General features: G+C 34.7%; 1 protein-coding gene across 1 annotated transcript; it reads right to left on the bottom strand.

Moving 5' to 3' along the window:
- Positions 1–676: 676 nt before the first annotated feature.
- LOC113504195 lies at positions 677–7,471 on the bottom strand. Its single transcript, XM_026886363.1, has 9 exons — positions 7,333–7,471; positions 6,362–6,491; positions 5,795–5,908; positions 5,181–5,316; positions 3,403–3,488; positions 2,757–2,969; positions 2,042–2,249; positions 1,271–1,356; positions 677–896 (listed from the first exon to the last, which is right to left on the bottom strand). The coding sequence occupies exons 1-9, from the start codon at positions 7,426–7,428 to the stop codon at positions 703–705; spliced, it is 1,263 nt and encodes a 420-aa protein (XP_026742164.1). The 5' UTR covers positions 7,429–7,471; the 3' UTR covers positions 677–702.
- Positions 7,472–18,924: the final 11,453 nt, after the last annotated feature.

The following is an 18,924-nucleotide window of genomic DNA, read 5'->3' as shown; positions in this document are numbered from 1 at the left end:
TTCACATCCTCGTTAATTTCCCGCTACATAGACAACGAGCACGTTTACTTAGTCTATGCCCAATATTTAAAATATTCAGCCCAGAAAAAAAATACAGGATGTCCTTAGATCTGACTATTTGAAAATACTTTTTGACCTTCGATGGGTGATCTTAAAAATATGACCATAGTTTCTATGTAAATAGCTAAGTATCCATTAATATTCCCCTTCCATCCTGTCCTTACTTCATTCTAATACCTTTTATGTTTATTGCGTCATTCATTTCTTCAAATACTAAACTAGTAAATTGTAATTCAATTTTTCCAATTTGTCATTCCCAATTTAACGTTCGTTTTTATATTTCTTCGTTTCTCTACCTTTTGTAAATATTGTCGTTGGCTAACATTAACCGTGAAGAGCCAGTAAAAAAATATTCCGATGCAAAAATATGGGTTTTATTTAATAAGTTTGTCTGTTTTTGGCATCAATGCTCCCTAACGGATTAAGCGATTTCAATCATGAAAATGAAATGAAATAAAACAAATCATAACATAAATCTAATACCAATCTGCAAAACTTTTAAATATTGAATATATTTGATATGGATTTTGTTTATCTTCAAGTAACTTGCTTTTAAATTTAGTTAGAAGCATATTATGCGCTAATTTACCTAAAATTTTCATAACACTAAAAATTAACACGATCAAAAGATTATTTTTAAATTTAACAATTTCGCCAATCAGCTGAATAGCAAGCCAGTCTTGTGACATCAGCCGACTCAGTCCCAATTTGTCTTCCGTCTTCGTCAACACATCTGCACATCCCACGCCGGCACTGAATCTTCCTGAAGTTACCATTCTTACAGCAAACGGGCTTCTCCAAAGAAGGGCCCATAATGTGTGTTGTTAGGGCACAATCTGGAACAGAAAAATACGGAATTGTTGTGATACTTGCCTGAAAATTCCATGGGTCATCCCGACACTAACGTGTAGTCTGCGGCGTTGAGTTGATTTTCCTTGGTGGGATTTTTGTACTGCAAATAGCCTTAGCGCATTTACCAGTACCTAAGCTTTTTACTGACGTATGTGTTGTTGCACTTGCTTCTTTATTTATTTATTTATATTTTAAATTTTCGGAGGACCTGTCCGTTAGACCACTTAGATTGTTTTAGTGAAATACGCTATTGGTTTATTGTTACCTAGCCAGGACGTATATTCGTATTAAAACATTAAATACAGAGTTATTTTTTCCGTTTGCGGGTTATCTGATGCATTTATATTTGAATACTCACTGCAATTCATAGTATCAAATTCTGGAGTCTGCGGTAATGCTTCATAATCCTTAATCTGTTGATTTCTCTCGTTGACACAGATCCTCCTGAAAATTTATAAATGTTTTGAACGATGAACATCAAAATCTAAGAGGTACTTTGAGAGTTTATAAGCATGCCTGTTGATATACAAGAGGAAAACACATCGGCACCACCGGCTGAGAACTGTCTTCCTCATCTTATGTCTATGTGTTGCACAACTCATTAATATTAACGTTGGTACTCAACTGCTTTACCGAAATAATCATCATCCCCTTAGTCCTACTATGTTGGGGTCAGCTTCCAGTCTAACCAGATGCAGCTAAGTGCCAGCGTTTTACAAAAAGGGACTTCCTATCAGATCTCCTCAACCTAGTTATCTGGGCAACATGATAACCCTTACTAAGACTAGTTGTCAGACTTTCTAGCTTCTGACTTAAGACCTGTGATCAATAACTTGAGCAGACTTACTGGTAAGAATTTACAAGTCTCCAGCCAGAACAAAGATAAGATACCCCTTTTATTTTTTTGGTAATGCAAGGGAATCCTTATGGACACCTACCCCTCGGGAGAGGAAATGGGTAGTGTCAGACTTTTAATGACTAAACCTGAACCGCCGTGCTACGTCATCCGCGTTTTTATGTCAGTGTATACAAAGATAAGATACCCCTGATATATCTGACGATAGGAATCCTGTACCTTGAAATCCAGTAAACTATCCTTCAATAAAATAATAAGAAATAATATACTAACGACCCGTCCCTGGTCAGCGAAATTCTGCCGAAAGTCCCATCAGGATAGCATGCCTCGAGTGTATTGAAGTAATCGATGTTGAAACCGTCTACTAAACTCTGCTCCAGGAGCTCGATCTTCTCCCGTAAGTTTTCGAGACAAGGGCTGGTGTAGTGGTATGGTTTCTCCCCTTCAGAATACTTGGGGAAGAGATCCAGGTCTTTGTCATCTGAGAATTAAGAGGAATGATTAAACACATTATCCTGGTAATACCGCTTCAGTCAGTAAATCGTCAGATGGACGGAGACTGGTTTTATGTGGAAAAAGTGCTTAAGGAAGTCTAAATTTGAATTACACAACTAAATTACATAAATAATAATGACTAAGCAGCTTTATTTAGTGATGCAACGGTTAACTCACGCGTATATATACCGGGCTCAGCTCATAATTAAGGACTTCGGTTAGGTCCCAAAATCGTTTAGGTGAATAAAGTCTCAAATGTTTCCCGTTAAATGACTTCTTTAAGTTTTAGGACAACTTTCATGTAAGTAAAGCTTGTGATTGTGAGACAGCTTGATGGAGATCGTGCCCCAAATTAACCTCCACAGAGCTTGGACATCTAGTAATTGGAAATTACTAGATGTAATAAATATCAAATGGGAAATTAGGTAGATCTGAGTTTACCAGCAAAGACAGGCAACTAAAGTAAGCTTTAGAAATTGAGAATTAAACTTACAGCACTCCAATTCAGAAATAGGATGCTTATCCAAATCAATGCTCTTGACTTTGGGTCTGATAAGGCCAGTGATCGGGTCTACACAGTGACAGATCCTATCCAGACACTGTATGGGGTGGAAGTTTCCATCTGAGGTGCAGCGCGGACCGACGACCGGTGAGGGTAATGTGGACGATATCGACTTTTTGACCCGTTCATTGAAACGGGAACAACCTGGAAAGTAAAAACAAAAGTTAGACTTTTTGCTTAAAGAATTTGAGATAGAAGAAAGTGGGTGTTGACATCATGTCATCTGATGTATGAAGTGATATATAAATGGCGGACTACGCCAAATATGTAATTGGGAACAAGGCACGGCGCAGTTAGAAAACTAGGTATGTTTTGCTGATTTGTCTCATTGTTAAGTCAGTAAATAATTACTTAGTCAATATCTGACTGAGTCTTGACTTTCAGTATTTCTAGATGCAAAATTACATAAAAGTGCTGATCAGACGAGTGGACAAAATTATTAAAAATCAAAGTTTTAATTTACATAGCTGGGTTACAAGGTGCCTGGCAAACTAAAATAGCAATTATCCTATCTATCAAATGAGGAGTAGTTACTCAAAGAGACCGTAGTACAGTAGTTACCAATATGGCTACTGACCACAATGCATCGTCTGTTCGGTGATAGATCCCATATTTTTCACTTCTCCGAAGATCCTTTTTCCTTCTTCTGATTGACAAAAGCATCTGGAAGAATAAATGTTTTGTGAAACTTAGTAAGTATTAGGTAAGGTTCTTAACATAATGGTGTTGGTATTATTTTATCTTTAGTACCCAAAACCATTAAGCTACTTTTATTTATTCAATTTGATAGAATATTTTACAAAAATATAACTTTATATTATCAAACTAACGGGTGGGAGTTTGCCCTCAAGGCTGGCGGCATTGCAACATTGAATGGCAATGCTAATCCTCTGAAGGTAAAACCAAGGCTTTGGGTCACGGGAAGTGTCAATAGATTTAAAACATTGAACCTCAAACTTTGAAAAACGCAAAAATACTGCAAGTTTGTGACAAGATGGAAGGCAAAATCAGAGAATAGGCTCATGATTATCCCTCTCATATGGGTGAATTTCAACAGGTCCAAAAAAATCTTCATTTCCGTGGATTTTTTATTCTTCAACTTTAGAACAATAAAAAACAGTGTTTTCTCAAGTTTTCGATCAGATATGCAGTTTTGCTTAATATCTAGCAGATAGCTTAAAAAACTAACGAGATATACAAGATTGAAAATTCCGTGCCACGGCGATGAAACATGCATGCACGGCAATGAAACAGGCGTCCATGGCAATGAAATGTTATTATAGTGTACAAGAATATTTAAATGATAAAGTTAATCATTGAAACAAAAATAAATACTATTAATTTATACGCAATAATAATAGAATATAATGTGTAAAACTCCAGTCACACATGATATTATTTTTATAATATAACTATAAATAGATACATTCCTGTCTAGTGGCGAAACAAACATAAGTCACGGAAATGAAACACGTGGCCACGGCAATGAAAGGAAACTGTTTTACAAGGCACGGCGATGATATTTTTTTCATTCCCGTGTATTTTTTTTCATTGCCATAGCAAATTTTGTCCACGGAAACCACGGAAATGAGAGCACGGCGATGAAAATCAAGGGGTATAATTCAATTTACTAAAAAACTGGTAATAATTCACAGTAATGAACACTTTACAAATAAGCTAAATATAAATGGCATTGTATTGAATGCTCAATCGAGATTAAAAACTTATTGAAATAGAAGTTAGACCTATCCACGGCGATGAAAGAAAAAATGTCCAGTACCAAAAAAATTGAATACTTTTAATTATAGCTCGAAAACGCAGGCACGTACACACGTCGTTCCTTGTCTAGCCTTTCGACGTTACTTATATGCAACGTTTAACGCGAAACGGGAGCGACGCAAAACGTTAGAATATGCAATATTCTCAAATATGTTTAGGACATGGCGGTGAAAGGTAGTTCTGGGACAAATGGTTTTTTATTAACCATACGTTGTATTGTGTAAATATTTGAATAAATGTATTCCGAGTCAATACTCTAACTATTCACGAACCAAATAAAACTAAGTTTTAATATAAATAACGATACATTTTTGATCAATGATGACTTTAATACATCAAGGTGAGTCGTGGACAAACACGGCGATGAAAGATTATGTGGTTTAACTTTTTTTTTTGGAAAACCTATTAATTATATTAATAAAATATTTAGTGCTACAGATAGATTTTTATGTCATCTACCTAAAAAAAAATGTTAGAACATTATAACAATGCTTTTTAGTACCGATTTCATCGATGCCACGCAATTTTTGGGTCCGGGAAATTCACCCATATATCGAAAAGTAGAGTTAAACTTACGTATGTGCTGGCACGCAGTAGAATGTAGCGTATTTCCCCTTGTCGTCACAATGTGGGCGGTGTTCTAGCGCACCTATCTCTCCCTTCAGCTCTCGAGCGTCATAATCATCTTGAGCATCGTGACAGTCCGTTTTCACTGAAATTTACAAAAAAATATATTCACAAATGACAATAAGTTAAATAAGTAAATTTTGGAAAAAGAACATTATCTCTTGACCTTATTACCTCATCATTCATAGTCTTTTATGAATTTAATGGCTGCAATATGTATGTTCGTATGTATTTCCGTAACTAGCAGAGCCATTTAATGTGGGGGCAAAAGTAGACTGTCTATTTAATAAGACTATAAAAAAACCCCTCTGACGCATAATCCATCTTTAAAACAAAACAAACGAAATTGAAATAGCTCAATTCGTTCGGGAGCTATGATGCCACAGACAGACAGATAGACACGTCAAACTCATAACTCATCAATTTTGGCGTCGGGGGTTAAAAATATTTAAAAAAATTATTAAATCCAAAAGAAAATGGACTGATTAACTTAAAAAAATCATTGCCCATGTTCTAGGAGCACAATAGCTGAAAAAATGAAATAACGAGAATAGAATGCTTACTTCGCTGGCAGGTAGTAGCTCCGTCCTTATCCTCTGTACAAGTGAGTCCAGAGCCACATCTCCCGGATATTATACCCAAACCAGGACCACCCTTTGAACAGGATTCACCCTCACCTGAAACGCAAAGCAATATATACAAAGGTATTTTACCGTACCTTAAAAACCTTTGTACTTTTGAGAACGCTATTTTGCACGCTATATGGACAACTTAACTCTTAAACCACTTTTATGGTCCTTAGTTTAAGGGGAAAACGAAGCATACAGGTTGTTTTAGCCAGTAAATTTGGCAGAAAGATTAAAAGATTGAAAAGTCCTCAAGATCCAAGATTGACTAGGGGGAACGGTCTGTACATCCATTGGTTGAAATCGTTGCATATACATTTCAGAACTATAACAGCTTTTTTAAGAGATTCTTCTTCTGCTTCTTCCTTTCGTATAGTCAATGTACTAAGTGGCGGAGGAGTTTTTAAATTGCCGAGATTTTAATCGATCTTTGACTTAGCAGTCCAACGGTAATACATTCTATCCCTGCATAGCTTACATTTTAAGGGCTTTTAAGCTACCTACCATACATAGGCAGACAGTATTCACAGCAGTTGCATATTGTCGGAGATGGCAGTGACATGCCCGTGTGTGTGGCATTGTTGATCCTGCAGTTCGGGGATGGGTTGGCACACTTCGTCTCCACTAGGTATTTCTAAAAACATATTTGGACCATTATGAAATGATGCAACGGTTTACTCAGTAGCCCGACTAGTTTCGGACCCAACCGGAATCCATAATCATGAGTTGACGCAGCGGGGTCAGCCAGTAATACACGCGCAGGAGTAAACCGTTGCATCATTTAATAATGAATCAGTCTCACGATATTTACTATAAAATATTTGGAGCATTTCATTTTTCCATTTCATGATTTTACAACTTTGATAGTCTCAGTTCATTAGGCGTTGGAGAGCCATGTTCTCCGAATAATTTAACCATCTTATCATTTCAGCAAAACATTTTTTTTATTCTCATATTATTTTTCACACGATTCTTCTTTTCTAGATTACTTTATAATTATAGAAACCTACTATCAAGCTAACGTTTCAGCATAACGTGGTTCTAATAGATTTTCTCCGACCAAAATTAATTGAAGGCCTAATTTATTTATTTTTCATCTTTAACAACATACTTTAAATAAGGTCAGGTTTATTGAGCTGTTTCATTTCCATATTAAATAGGTAGCCATGATCATTATAAATTAAATTAATAGGTTGTGCAATTTCAAAGCAAGATCAAATCAAGACTGAAAATGACTGAATCTAAAATGAAAAACCATTGCTTTTGTTTGCTTACGAAACAGCAAAAAGATTTTATTTTGACCAACATATTCTAATCAAAAAAGACTATTTGTTACAATTTCATTAAAATTCCTATATGAAAAAAGCTATAGACGGATTTGTCACATGCACTGCTTTTACCAAACAGCAAAAAACTCTCTCAAACAGCTATTTTCGCATTTTACCCATATCAAGTCTGTTTAACCATCTACTCACCTCGCAAAAGCCCTTCTCACACAATATACCATTACTATTCACAAAACCGAATGAAACAAACAATAAAGAAACAACAAAACACCACTTTTTAGCCATTTTGAGACACAAAACAAACTGATTTCTTTGTGTTCGGGAAAATGTTTGTTCTCGTACTAATCTAGTGATAACATAATTGTAATTATCAGTAAGATAATCAGAAATCAATGAAATCAAAGGAAACGATGACGGCTTCTCGATAAAATAATTATGTGGAAAGAGTCCTAATGTATTGCTTTTTATATGACGTAGGTGGTAGACATTATTCTTTAATTCTTTTTTTTGACGTGATTTATATGTAGTTCCGGCTTAGGACACATCCCGATGTGTGTTGAATTGCTATGCATTGCCGCGCACATACTAAATACGGGGACGCTGTACGGCGGTTCAGGTTTAGTCAGTAAGAGTCTGACACCACCCGTTCCCTCCCCCCAGGGACCAGGTGCCTAACCAAAAAATAAAAAGGCATAACACATGCATACTAATATTAAAAGTGCAAAATATCTCTGTCTGCGTGTCTCGCTTTCATGCCAAAACTTCTGAACCGATTGTAATGACATTTGGTACATAGATAGTCTAATGCCTGAGAAAAAACACATTATACTTAAAAAAAAAATAGGTAATTAGAACTAAGGCTTGTCAAAATTTATAAGACAATTTATTTTGGATTAGTCTAACTACTGCTTTGAATATTGGCTTAAAAATATTCTACATCTGCACAGTGGTTTTTGGGCATTTTGTTTTAAGTTCGCAGGCAATAGCTGGTAGTATATAGTGTCTTTGTGTAAGTACGTTTCAAACACCAGGAGCAATTTAATCAGAATTTGTTACAAGGGGAGTTATATCTGATGAACTCCACATAAGAGACGTGCAGACGGTTCAGGTTCAGTCAGTAAGAGTCTGATACTGCCCGCTTCCTCCCCTGAAGAGGAGGTTGTACTTCAGATTAAAACTACAGCGATTCAACAAAATATTGCCAGGAATATCGGATACATACATAATTATGTTTTGTTTTATTGCCAAATCAGAAACGGGTGATACAGTTAGTTGGAATCTCTTGTAACGTCACTTTTCAGTATATTTTTTACAGACAAGTGACTTTATTAGTTCCTACATTATAGGTTTCACTATCTTAGCTTTTTATCTCCTTATTTTTTTTAATACTTACCCAAAATTAGGTTCTTCTTAATTTACTTATAGAAATATTCTGATTCTGATTCTTAAATAACTCTATTGTGGAAGAGAGACGGCACTCAACGCTGGGGAGGCGTGTATTATAGCCGACTTCAAAAAGGAAGATCTCCATTCAGCCCATATATTTTTACCATGTAACTTCCACAACTATACCGTCACTCTAAGAGTTATAGGTAGTTCAACAGGTAAACATACTCACATTCTTATCAAAGTTTTCAGGAAACAAATACTGCGATCGCTGATATAATATCACTTATCATAGAAAATCATGAAGTGGGTTAACATAGGAAATAACTTACTAGTTTTATGTTTCAATATTTATTTTCTTTAACAAATATAGGTATACAGGAGGTTGGTTTGAATATGGCTATCGTTGTTTGCGTCTTCTGGTGTTCAAGCTGAAGAACATGGCATTCGTGAATCCCAAGATTCTAAATTTAATGGACGGCGAATAGCTGAATGGTTGAGGTCACCATCCTAAGCCCACATTACGCGACGGCTCTTCAGACAAGCGTTTGTTTGGTCCTGTGTCTGGTTGTCTTTGTACTTGGAAATCTTTTAAAACGGTTTTTAATCGGTTAAAACAGTTAGTAAGAAGACAAGTAGCGGAAAAGGACCCTGAAGAAGACCATATCACATATTACATTGACAGATACATAAGCTTAGATGGTAAGAAGACATAAATTATTGTGGAAATTCTATCAGGCACAGCATTTAAGAAGGCATTTTATACGAAGACAGGATGCTTAAGTAAAAAAATACAACTAGCAAACGTAAAACACCAAAACATTATAATTCTTAGTCAAGTTTTACAAAATTTTAGAGCAAAATCACCTTAAAAAAATTCACCCAACCATGAATATTAAACCTAATTCAAACAGTATCATCTTATACATTATCAGTATGTGTGTTCACTACATTCTTAGCGTTATCAGGAGATAAGGAGAGTGATAACACGATCAAATATAACCTGTTTGTGCCTCGAGGTGGTTTTCTAATGATAGCTTGAATAAACAATGTGAGAAGATGGTACGAGGTGGAAAAAATGGTAAAATAAATGGTGAAGTCGGAGTCGGAGTAGAGGCATGAGGGTTCTGTAAAAATAGGCTAGTAATTGTAAGATAGTAATAGAAGACAGGGCGTTATGGCGCACATTGGGGGAGGTCTATGTCCAGCAGTGGACTACTAAAGGCTGATGATGATGATGATGATGATAAAGTAATTGTATAAATTAAGGTTGAAGCCACAAACGTAATTGTGACTAAACGTTGCTTGTGTAGCGGTAACAGAAATACATTATCACAAAAATTTATAACTTCCTACTTAGCTATCTTCACGCGATACAGCCTGGATAAACATGCACAGGGATACTGCGGTACCTCTGCAATAGGGTTTGTTGTTGCAAAGCATGATGCCGCTTTACCGTGTCTTGTTTTGCGGCGTATTGAATCTACAACTATAACAGCCCCTCAAGCTGCAAACATATCTACAATCGTTAACATCAAAAGAAAATGCTTAAATAAATGGAGATGACAGGTCAATGTCATTTTCAGTTAAGCTTTCTTTTTTGTTTACTAAGGTAGTGAATATTCATAAAAGATAAAGTTCTTTAGCTACGCGTGTTTTGTGATAGTATTTGCTTGTTTCAACAATAAAATACTTCTGAAGTTTAATAGTTATTTATAATTGTATACAATGTAGGGTTCTTCAGAGTAAGTAAAGTGTTAATATTACTAAAAATATTACCATTAAACATGCTTCCTAGTCTGGATACTAATCCCAAACTACATCAAAGAACCAACCAGCATAAGGTATCCGATGAAATTCACTATCTACTTGAAGACGTACATTCAAAAAACTACTCCATCAAAGATGACACGAGAAAAGACCAGAATATTGCTTATCAGAACGTTCTAGATTAACAGCATCATTTATATAAGATAGCACTGATAACAGATTTCACAATTTGTACTACTTAATTGTAAGTGACATATCAAAATGCAAATTTATTTTAAGCTTATTCATTGTTAAGTTGAGACATGTGTTAGATAGTGAGATGTAGGCTAATAGTTGCTAAGATGATGACTTTTTTTTTCGGGTGGGTAATTATTAAACGTCTTTTACCGCTTTGGTTTGAAAAGAGTGTACAGTCAGATTTTTATTTACAAAAATCCATTCATGTTCCTATCTTTACCATTTGTGTTTCGGCCTTCGGGGAAGCGGCAACACTTTCAGACAATGCCGCTGGCTCGGCATGCATCAGCCCTAATGCAACCCTTGATAATGATGACTCCTTAATTAAAACATGTTAGAAAAACCAAGCAGTAACTAAGCGATTTGGTACACTCGTTTTTTTAAGACCAAAAAAGTTTTGGAGATTGAAATATCTGAAAATATGTGTTATGAAGCTGAATCATAATTAGTATTTACTCCTATAGATAAATTCGAAATTCTTATTTTTCGAATATTACCAACATAAAAATGATGCAAGCAAGATGACTAACAAAAATTTAAACGTTGGGTAACAATTGATTTCAAAGTACCCGATCTGTCTATCATCATCATCATCATCATCATCATCATCATCATCTCAGCCTTTCGCCGTCCACTGCTGAACGTAGGCCTCCCCCAAAGAGCGCCAACCATCCCGGTCCTGTACAGATCTGTCTATACAGATAACAAATTTACTACAAAATTCAGCAAGGAAAATACATACACCATCTAACCACAAGGCTCGCCTTCCAAAACAACATATGTTTCATCTGTTATTTTGCATTATGACCTTGCTAATATCTACGTCTTAAATACAATTTCTGTTAAAAAATACATTACATTAGTGTCTTAATTTGTATAACACCAATAAACACTTAAATATTTACTCTTTCAGTAATACAAATATAGACAAGGCTTTTGATACTGTTTATCATGTCGTGTTCGTCTTTGGTAAACAAATTCATGGCTAGTTATTTTATTGTAAAGCGTAATTATGTTACAAATTAAGTGTAGATAATAATTGTAAAATAATACAGTAAATACAATAATGTTTGGCCACGATAAAGACGTAACGACGTAGGAGTGTCCCTTGGTAGTATGTTTGGACCTCTTACGCTTTGTGCAGTCATTATGATTTATGCTACTTTAAAATACTTTCTTAATTATAAATGAACAATCTTAAGGATCAAACATATATGTAGTACATCGCATACATCAAATACAAAATATTTAATAAATAATTAATACTAAAAACAATTTTCGTGAGGTGGATTCATAGTTATTAATGAAATAACGGTTTACTCACGCGCTTTTAGCGGGATCGCCCGACTAATTTCGGTTCGAGCCGGAATCTTTAGTCATGAACTGACGGTGAGGGTCCAAGTCATAGTGCACTCTCTCGCCCTGATAAAAACGCTTGAGTAAACCGTTTATAATATAAAATAATAATAAAACATTGAAACGATTAGCATTATACAATGAGCCACAGCTTACTGGAGGGTATCCAAAAATGTCTATTGTTATGCATTCGTTTCAATGCTACAAATAAAGCAAAAATATCTTCTATGTAATTTTTCTTGTGACTCATCTGCTGTTCTCTCCTTGTCGAGCCAGGGACCGTTCATAAAGAGAGCAACTCCATGACAGTGTTTACTGGCAATACTGTCGACGGATAGCTCTCTTCATTAACAGATTATCGGCTTCTTCGTTTCTTCTTTCTTCTGTCTTCTGTTATAAACCATATTCTTCTCAAGCTTTAGTTAGAGTCTAATTTTCGTCAACTTACCAAAAATTTTGTAGAAAAACTTAAGTGTCAAATGAGGAATCGGATAGACATTTTAGAACGTCACGTTAGCCTCGTTAACAATACAACAAGGAATAGGTAAAGATGAATTATAACATCACTAGAAGACAACAATAGGATCATTAAATGAATGATGATATATAAAATATTAACAGTCTTACAAATGACATAGACACGTGTACATCCGTTAAAGTATATTCAATAATATAACCCAAATTATGACTAGCCAGAAATACTTTACTATTTCAGAGTCTTGGTTTTCTAATTTTCGGCCTATTTTATGCCTGAAACAAAAGAGTACCATAATTAGATTTGTATATATAAGAAAAGTAAATTTCTAAACACAGTTAAGCTGACTTCAGTTTCTTAAACAGAAAACGGCGGTTTGAAGATCATTTTTTTCTATGTTATATATTCTAATGTTTATCCAACGCTCTGTCCGAAGCAGTAACTTCAAATGGTTGATGTAGAATCCCGACACTTTGTTTAACTGTTCTCCATCCTTCACTCCAATCTTTCAGACCACATACAGAATTAAATAATATTTTAAATTTACAACAATTTATCAATAGTTGTAAAAATGAACACACCTTTCAAATACACATAAAACGTACACTGCCTATTATATTAACATTTGCTACAGAAAGACACACTACATTGCGAAAACGCCCAAATTTGTAGAGAAAATATGTCGAAGGTTTTTCTTTACTGCACTTTTGCATTTATTGATGTAAGCGATTGTAAAAATGACAATTAGCTATAAGCACAGCGTCTGTCATTCACAATCGCCAAAATGACTGTAGAAGATTGAGATATAACTTAGTAACTGAGCCTCTACACAATATTCACTGTGTAACTCAAATTTCGTAACATAACTGTCCACTGAATTGATTAGCAAATATGAAACTTTTAACCACAGAAATCACGTTCGTTCTTCTTCGTGATGTGATATTTTCGCGTCGACTTAATATAACGCCGGTGACAAATGGGGCTCGCCGTAGACGTGCTAAATGGTACACCACGCCGGCGTGTTAGTTAACTACTGTTTGACTTACATTGTTACTGGTTTAACTGTATAGTAGGGTTGGCAAACATTTTATTGTGTAACAAAAAAAAATATTCTTCGTTTTTTTACGAAATAGTGAAATTTCGGTATCTTAGATGAGAATAGTAAAAGTTACAACGGTAAAGTAATCAGAAGGCCGATAGAGGGAGCAATATTATTGGAGTGTGAAAGCGAGATAGAACACTATACTCTGTAGAGCGTCGTCTTTCTTACACACCTGCAATCATATTACTATAAGACCTGAAGGAATCACAAATTGAAGTAGACATAAATAATTTCTTCCAATTTTAGATTCTAATGTACCTTAGTAACTTACAAGCATATGGTCATTCTAAGTAAAACGCCGAAAAAAAGACACTTATTTTTCGTTCTTAGTCCCGTATGTAAAAAAAGAAAGACAGCGTCACTTTTCTATCACAAACACTTACCAGAAGAACTTATGGCTGCAGAAAAATAAAATTTTCACCCGCAAGTTTCGAGAACTACTTTCATTTGGATGACTCTCACATTTCGTTTGTAGTTATCTCAACTTTCTACTAGGTACCAACCCTAATGTCATTTGTACACAACCCCATGCCCAGTTCACTTGATTATTTGTCAAAACATTTATGTTCCCACATAGGAAACCTTTTTGGACCCCTGACCCCTGCGGTAAACATTCGTGTTTCATTTACGACCAATATTGGTGATATACTATCTATTGTTTTGTAGAATAATTGAAATGACATAAAATATATCAATAGCGAAGTTTCTTAAGAAACGTGGGAACAATTGATTATGCTATTTTATTAGTTTCACTCACATATCGTTCGTTTTTAAGTATTGATATCTTAATTAACTTTAAAATGGCCTGGTGGTCTAGTCGTTGGTGACAATGACGTGCCTGCATTGCAGGGTTCGATTCACATGCAGGACAAAATAATTCTCTAGTGAGCCCAAGCATTTGTTTTTTTGTGTCTGGTTGTGATTTATCTACTGCATGTGCGTATCTAGTAGTATAAAAAGTATGTTTATCAGTTGTTGTATTCACAAAACATGCTTTTCTTAGATTGATACTAGATGGCGTTGTGTAAAAGTTGTGGACATGTTAAGTTTAAAGATACATAGGTATAAGATCCGAAGTTAGTTTTGATCTTTGTTCATTCTTAAATGTGCTTCAAATAAATAAAAACTTATAACCAATACAAAATAATTAGATCGATAAAAAAATAAACAATGTCATTCAAAAGTTAAGTATTCTTAGGTTACATTTTCAACGATTACTCTCAAATACGGCATCGGCAAAGCTTGCTTCACCTCGCACATAAAACATTTGACGAATGTCCATTACACAAGCGGTCTCAACTACAAAAGCCGGTGAAACAATTGAATATAAATTACTTATAAGACGGACTATAGACTCTAGACAACTGTCTGTGAAGTAAACTATTAGATACATTCATTATAGTTTGAGCAAGCTGTGATAGTCTGGTGTTATGAACCCTGGACTGCCAAAGCAAGGGCCGTTAGTTCGAATCCCGGCACCAAAGTCATATTGAATAAATGAGCTTATTAAAAAGTGATTAACTTTTGATGGAAATCGTGAGAAATCCAGCATGGCCGAGGATTTATTGAGCACCAAGCAACTAGCTAACACTACGATGTACTGTAATACCTGAGAAATTTTTAAAAAACATCTTAAAGGTAAATTATTATGTTTTTGATTACTAACTTTAAAAAAATAGAAAATATTAATGTGATATCATTTTTAGTAACCCCTGAAACGAATTTCTTATTTTAGGTAACATCTTTTAAACTTTATTTAATTTTAAATTGGCAACATCTCTAAATAATTTTATTTCGTTTTCAAATTGTGAATGAAATCGATTACTGTCGTCAATTGATTACTAAATGAGTTAGAAATAAATGTTATTATTCACTTTTATTTATTTATTTATTAAAATGTTTAAATTATAATACTTATTTACATTAAATTTTTATACTTCAGCAGTAGCAACAAAACACACCCCAAATTACGGGATCTATTTCAAACCAACATGCCAAATAGGAAACGGCCGGGTCTCAGTACAATTTGCTTATTTGCGTTATACATACATTCTGTGTAAGACGTGGCTACTGGTGTCAATTATCACGGCACGCCTAAGTGTCCCAAGTGAACACTCACGCACGGCGGACTAATTTAAAAGGCCAAGCCTAAGATGGTTCCGTTACAAAATAAAGTTAGTCTTCTATGAAAATATGGCAATGGACTTAGAAATTTTTGTCTCAAAATAAGGATTTTTATAAATTGCGTAAATAAAAAAGAAATAAAGTTTTTGTTTGGCATCAATTTGCACCTGTTTCAAGATGAATCTAATTGGACATCTTGGAGTGAATAGTTAAAAAAATATATTGTCAAAAGCAAACTAAACGTCAAAAGTCCTACCTATATTCAAAAAACATATTTTGTCCTTCTTCGTTTTGAAATAGGAGACTGAAAGATACGTTGAAAAACAACAACTCACAAAAATACGTTACAACACTTTCGTTCAAAACTTTGAAAACATAATGTCGTCAGATTCTTTAGTAAATCTCAACTTTCTTACGCCTAGATACGTGAAACACCTTTAAAATAACAAACAATCCTAACTAATCCAGTTTTAAACGGTAGTCTTCACGTAAAAAGCATATTTTGTTCATTGTTAAGCAAATGACACAGAACAGCGGCCATCTTGGCGACGCCATTTGCATATAGCTTTTGTTCTGATTCATTGTTCAGTGCGACGGGTAACATTTGTCTGGCAAAGAAAGGAATTTATAATGCCTTATGCAACTATATGTGACCTATTTAAAGGATATTTTAGTTTCTACGTTTTACTCAGTAGTTTGTTTAGGTTTTGAATTGTTGGCGACTAGTTATTACGTTAATCTATTATTTTCCTCCTCTTGAGAGTTAAGTCTGCAAAGGTCTCTTTACTTATGCGTACCTAAACTCAATCTAATGCCTATCGTAAATCCTATATCTTAACATCTTGTACTAGTTATGTGTATCAAATTGGCTATTAAATAAAATATCTAAATTATAGAATCCTTTGATCAGCATAACAGCTAGCCTGAAAGAGACAAAAAAAAAGCTTATATATAACTTGACATGACAAAAATCGACCTTATTTTCTTAATCTTAAGACAAATCACTGAAAACCCAACTTCAAACAATCTACAAGCCTCAATAGACATTCACAAATGATGTAGGGTATCTATTATCATGTTAACTTGTTGCACCTTACAATGTCTTCGCTTTTGTACTAAAATGACAGCCAATACTGAATACAACATGGTCACGCGTCCTCTGATAATATTTAATGTCCTTTTAACTATTACTAGCTGTTGCCCGCGACTTCGTCCGCGTGGTTAGAAGATATAAGTTATGATTTATATTATCTACCCTGTTTTTTCTACATTTTCCATTGTATCTTCGCTCCTATTAGTCGCAGCTTGATGGTCTGTAGCCTAAAACCTTCCTCGATGAATGCTCTATAGAACACAAAAGATTTTTTCCAATAGTTCCTGAGATTAGCGCGATCAAACAAAGAAACAATCAAGCAAACAAACTCTTCAGCTTTATATATTAGTATAGATTAGTAGCTTTAGTATACGTATGACTAGACAAATTAAAATTTTGAAATAGCTACGAGGGTCCCGCCACTGCTTTTTGACGATTTGGTTATCGACGGCCCCAATTCCGCAATTGCCGATGCATGAATTCCCAATAAGTAAGTATATTGCCAAAACAATAATTGGAAATTCATTGGATTGATAGTGACTCAACTCGCAAAATGCTTAAGAGAATACGACTGGTGTCAAATTAAATCCAATCATTGCAAAATTGCAAATATCGGAATTGGGTCCCTGAATGCAGGTTCTGACTGTGCGTCAAGTGCGTTAACAGCAAGATTTATATATAATCTATGCCCATATCTCATTTATATTTGTAAAAAAATGTTCAATTTTCAAATTTAAAGAACAATAAACTTTTTGTAGCGCGTCGATACCATTTAAGTTCATATTTAAACAGCTGATTGAGACATACAAGGAAAATTCAAGTCTACCGTAATGTGATAAGGTGTGTATTACAACCAATTGAGGATTTTCAGAAACAGACGGAGGTTTTTGGACTACTGTTTAAATAAATTATTAAGGAATGTTCGAACAAGTGAATAAACTCGACTCATTGTTAAGTTGACGACTGATTTGGTTTCTAAGTAATATCTTTATAATATTTTCGTGAATCAATGTTTGTGTTAGGGTCTGGCCAGTATCGGGCGCCAAAAAGAGGGGTGTTATAAGTTTGATGTGTCATTCTGCCTATCTGTGGCAGAATGACTCCTAAACGATTAGAAAAATTTCGATTTAGTTTGTTGCGCTAAAGGTGAATTAAGAGCGATCGTTCTTAGACATTTTTTGAGCCATATAAAAGTTTCTACTATCGAGAGTTTTAAAATTTTTCTTTTTTCTTTTTTACATTTTCATACAAAAACCGTCTAGTAAAGGTAAAACCTTAAATTGTCTTATATTCGGTCTTTTACAGTAACATTTACACTTCTAAGGCCCGATCACATCCCGAACTCCATAATTGTATACAGAGTCAATTATTAAGTATGTGTTAAGCGCAATTTGTCCGTATGTACGTTGGTTGCGCTGTTACAAAATATTGTATCCTAACATAAAATATATGGTAGATTTAAATGTTGTTTAAATATTACAGAGGATGGTATATTTTGTAATGTATTGCATAAGCAAAAGAAATAATTGTTAGGTCTTGTAATTTGAGTAAAAGTGGTGGGTATAGATATGGAAGATAGAGCCGAGGGTTACTTACAAATAGGACAATGATTAGGTGATACATTTTTGGGTCCTTCAAATTGATTTGTCACCTACCAACAATTTTATGTCCGTAACAATCGCTTCTGAACCTCATCATCATCGCCTTTTGCCCAACTATGTTGGGGTCGGCTTCCAGTCTAAACGGATTCAGCTAAGTACCAATGTTTTACAAGGAGCGACTTCCTATCTGACCTACTCAACCCAGTTACCTGGGCCACGCGATACCCCTTAGTTAGACTGGATGTCAGACAGTCGTTTCTGAACCTCGAGCTTTATTTTTAGTTATGTATAGTATGTACATTATCTGTGAAAATTTCAACAGTCAAGCTATTCATGACATTAGGTTGGGTGATGGACGGAAGCACAGACAGACGCAAAGATTGCGGAGCCTCAGCAATAGTCTTCCGATATTACCATTTGAGTATGTAACTCTAAAAACACAGACGAATAAGAAACAGCTTTTTGAAATCCGTCAAAAATAAAAATAGCAAGAACTATGGAGCCCTAAAAAGCGAGTTTTTTCATTCATTGCCACATGATGCGGTCCAAACGATAATATCTCAGATTTACGATTGACAAAAGACAATAAATTGTATAATATAAAGTACATGAGTATTACATAATAATGTATTATATG

Source organism: Trichoplusia ni, chromosome 21 (genome assembly GCF_003590095.1).
Source record: "Trichoplusia ni isolate ovarian cell line Hi5 chromosome 21, tn1, whole genome shotgun sequence".
Lineage (NCBI taxonomy): Eukaryota > Metazoa > Arthropoda > Insecta > Lepidoptera > Noctuidae > Trichoplusia > Trichoplusia ni.
This window is presented reverse-complemented; position numbering and strand designations above follow the sequence as displayed.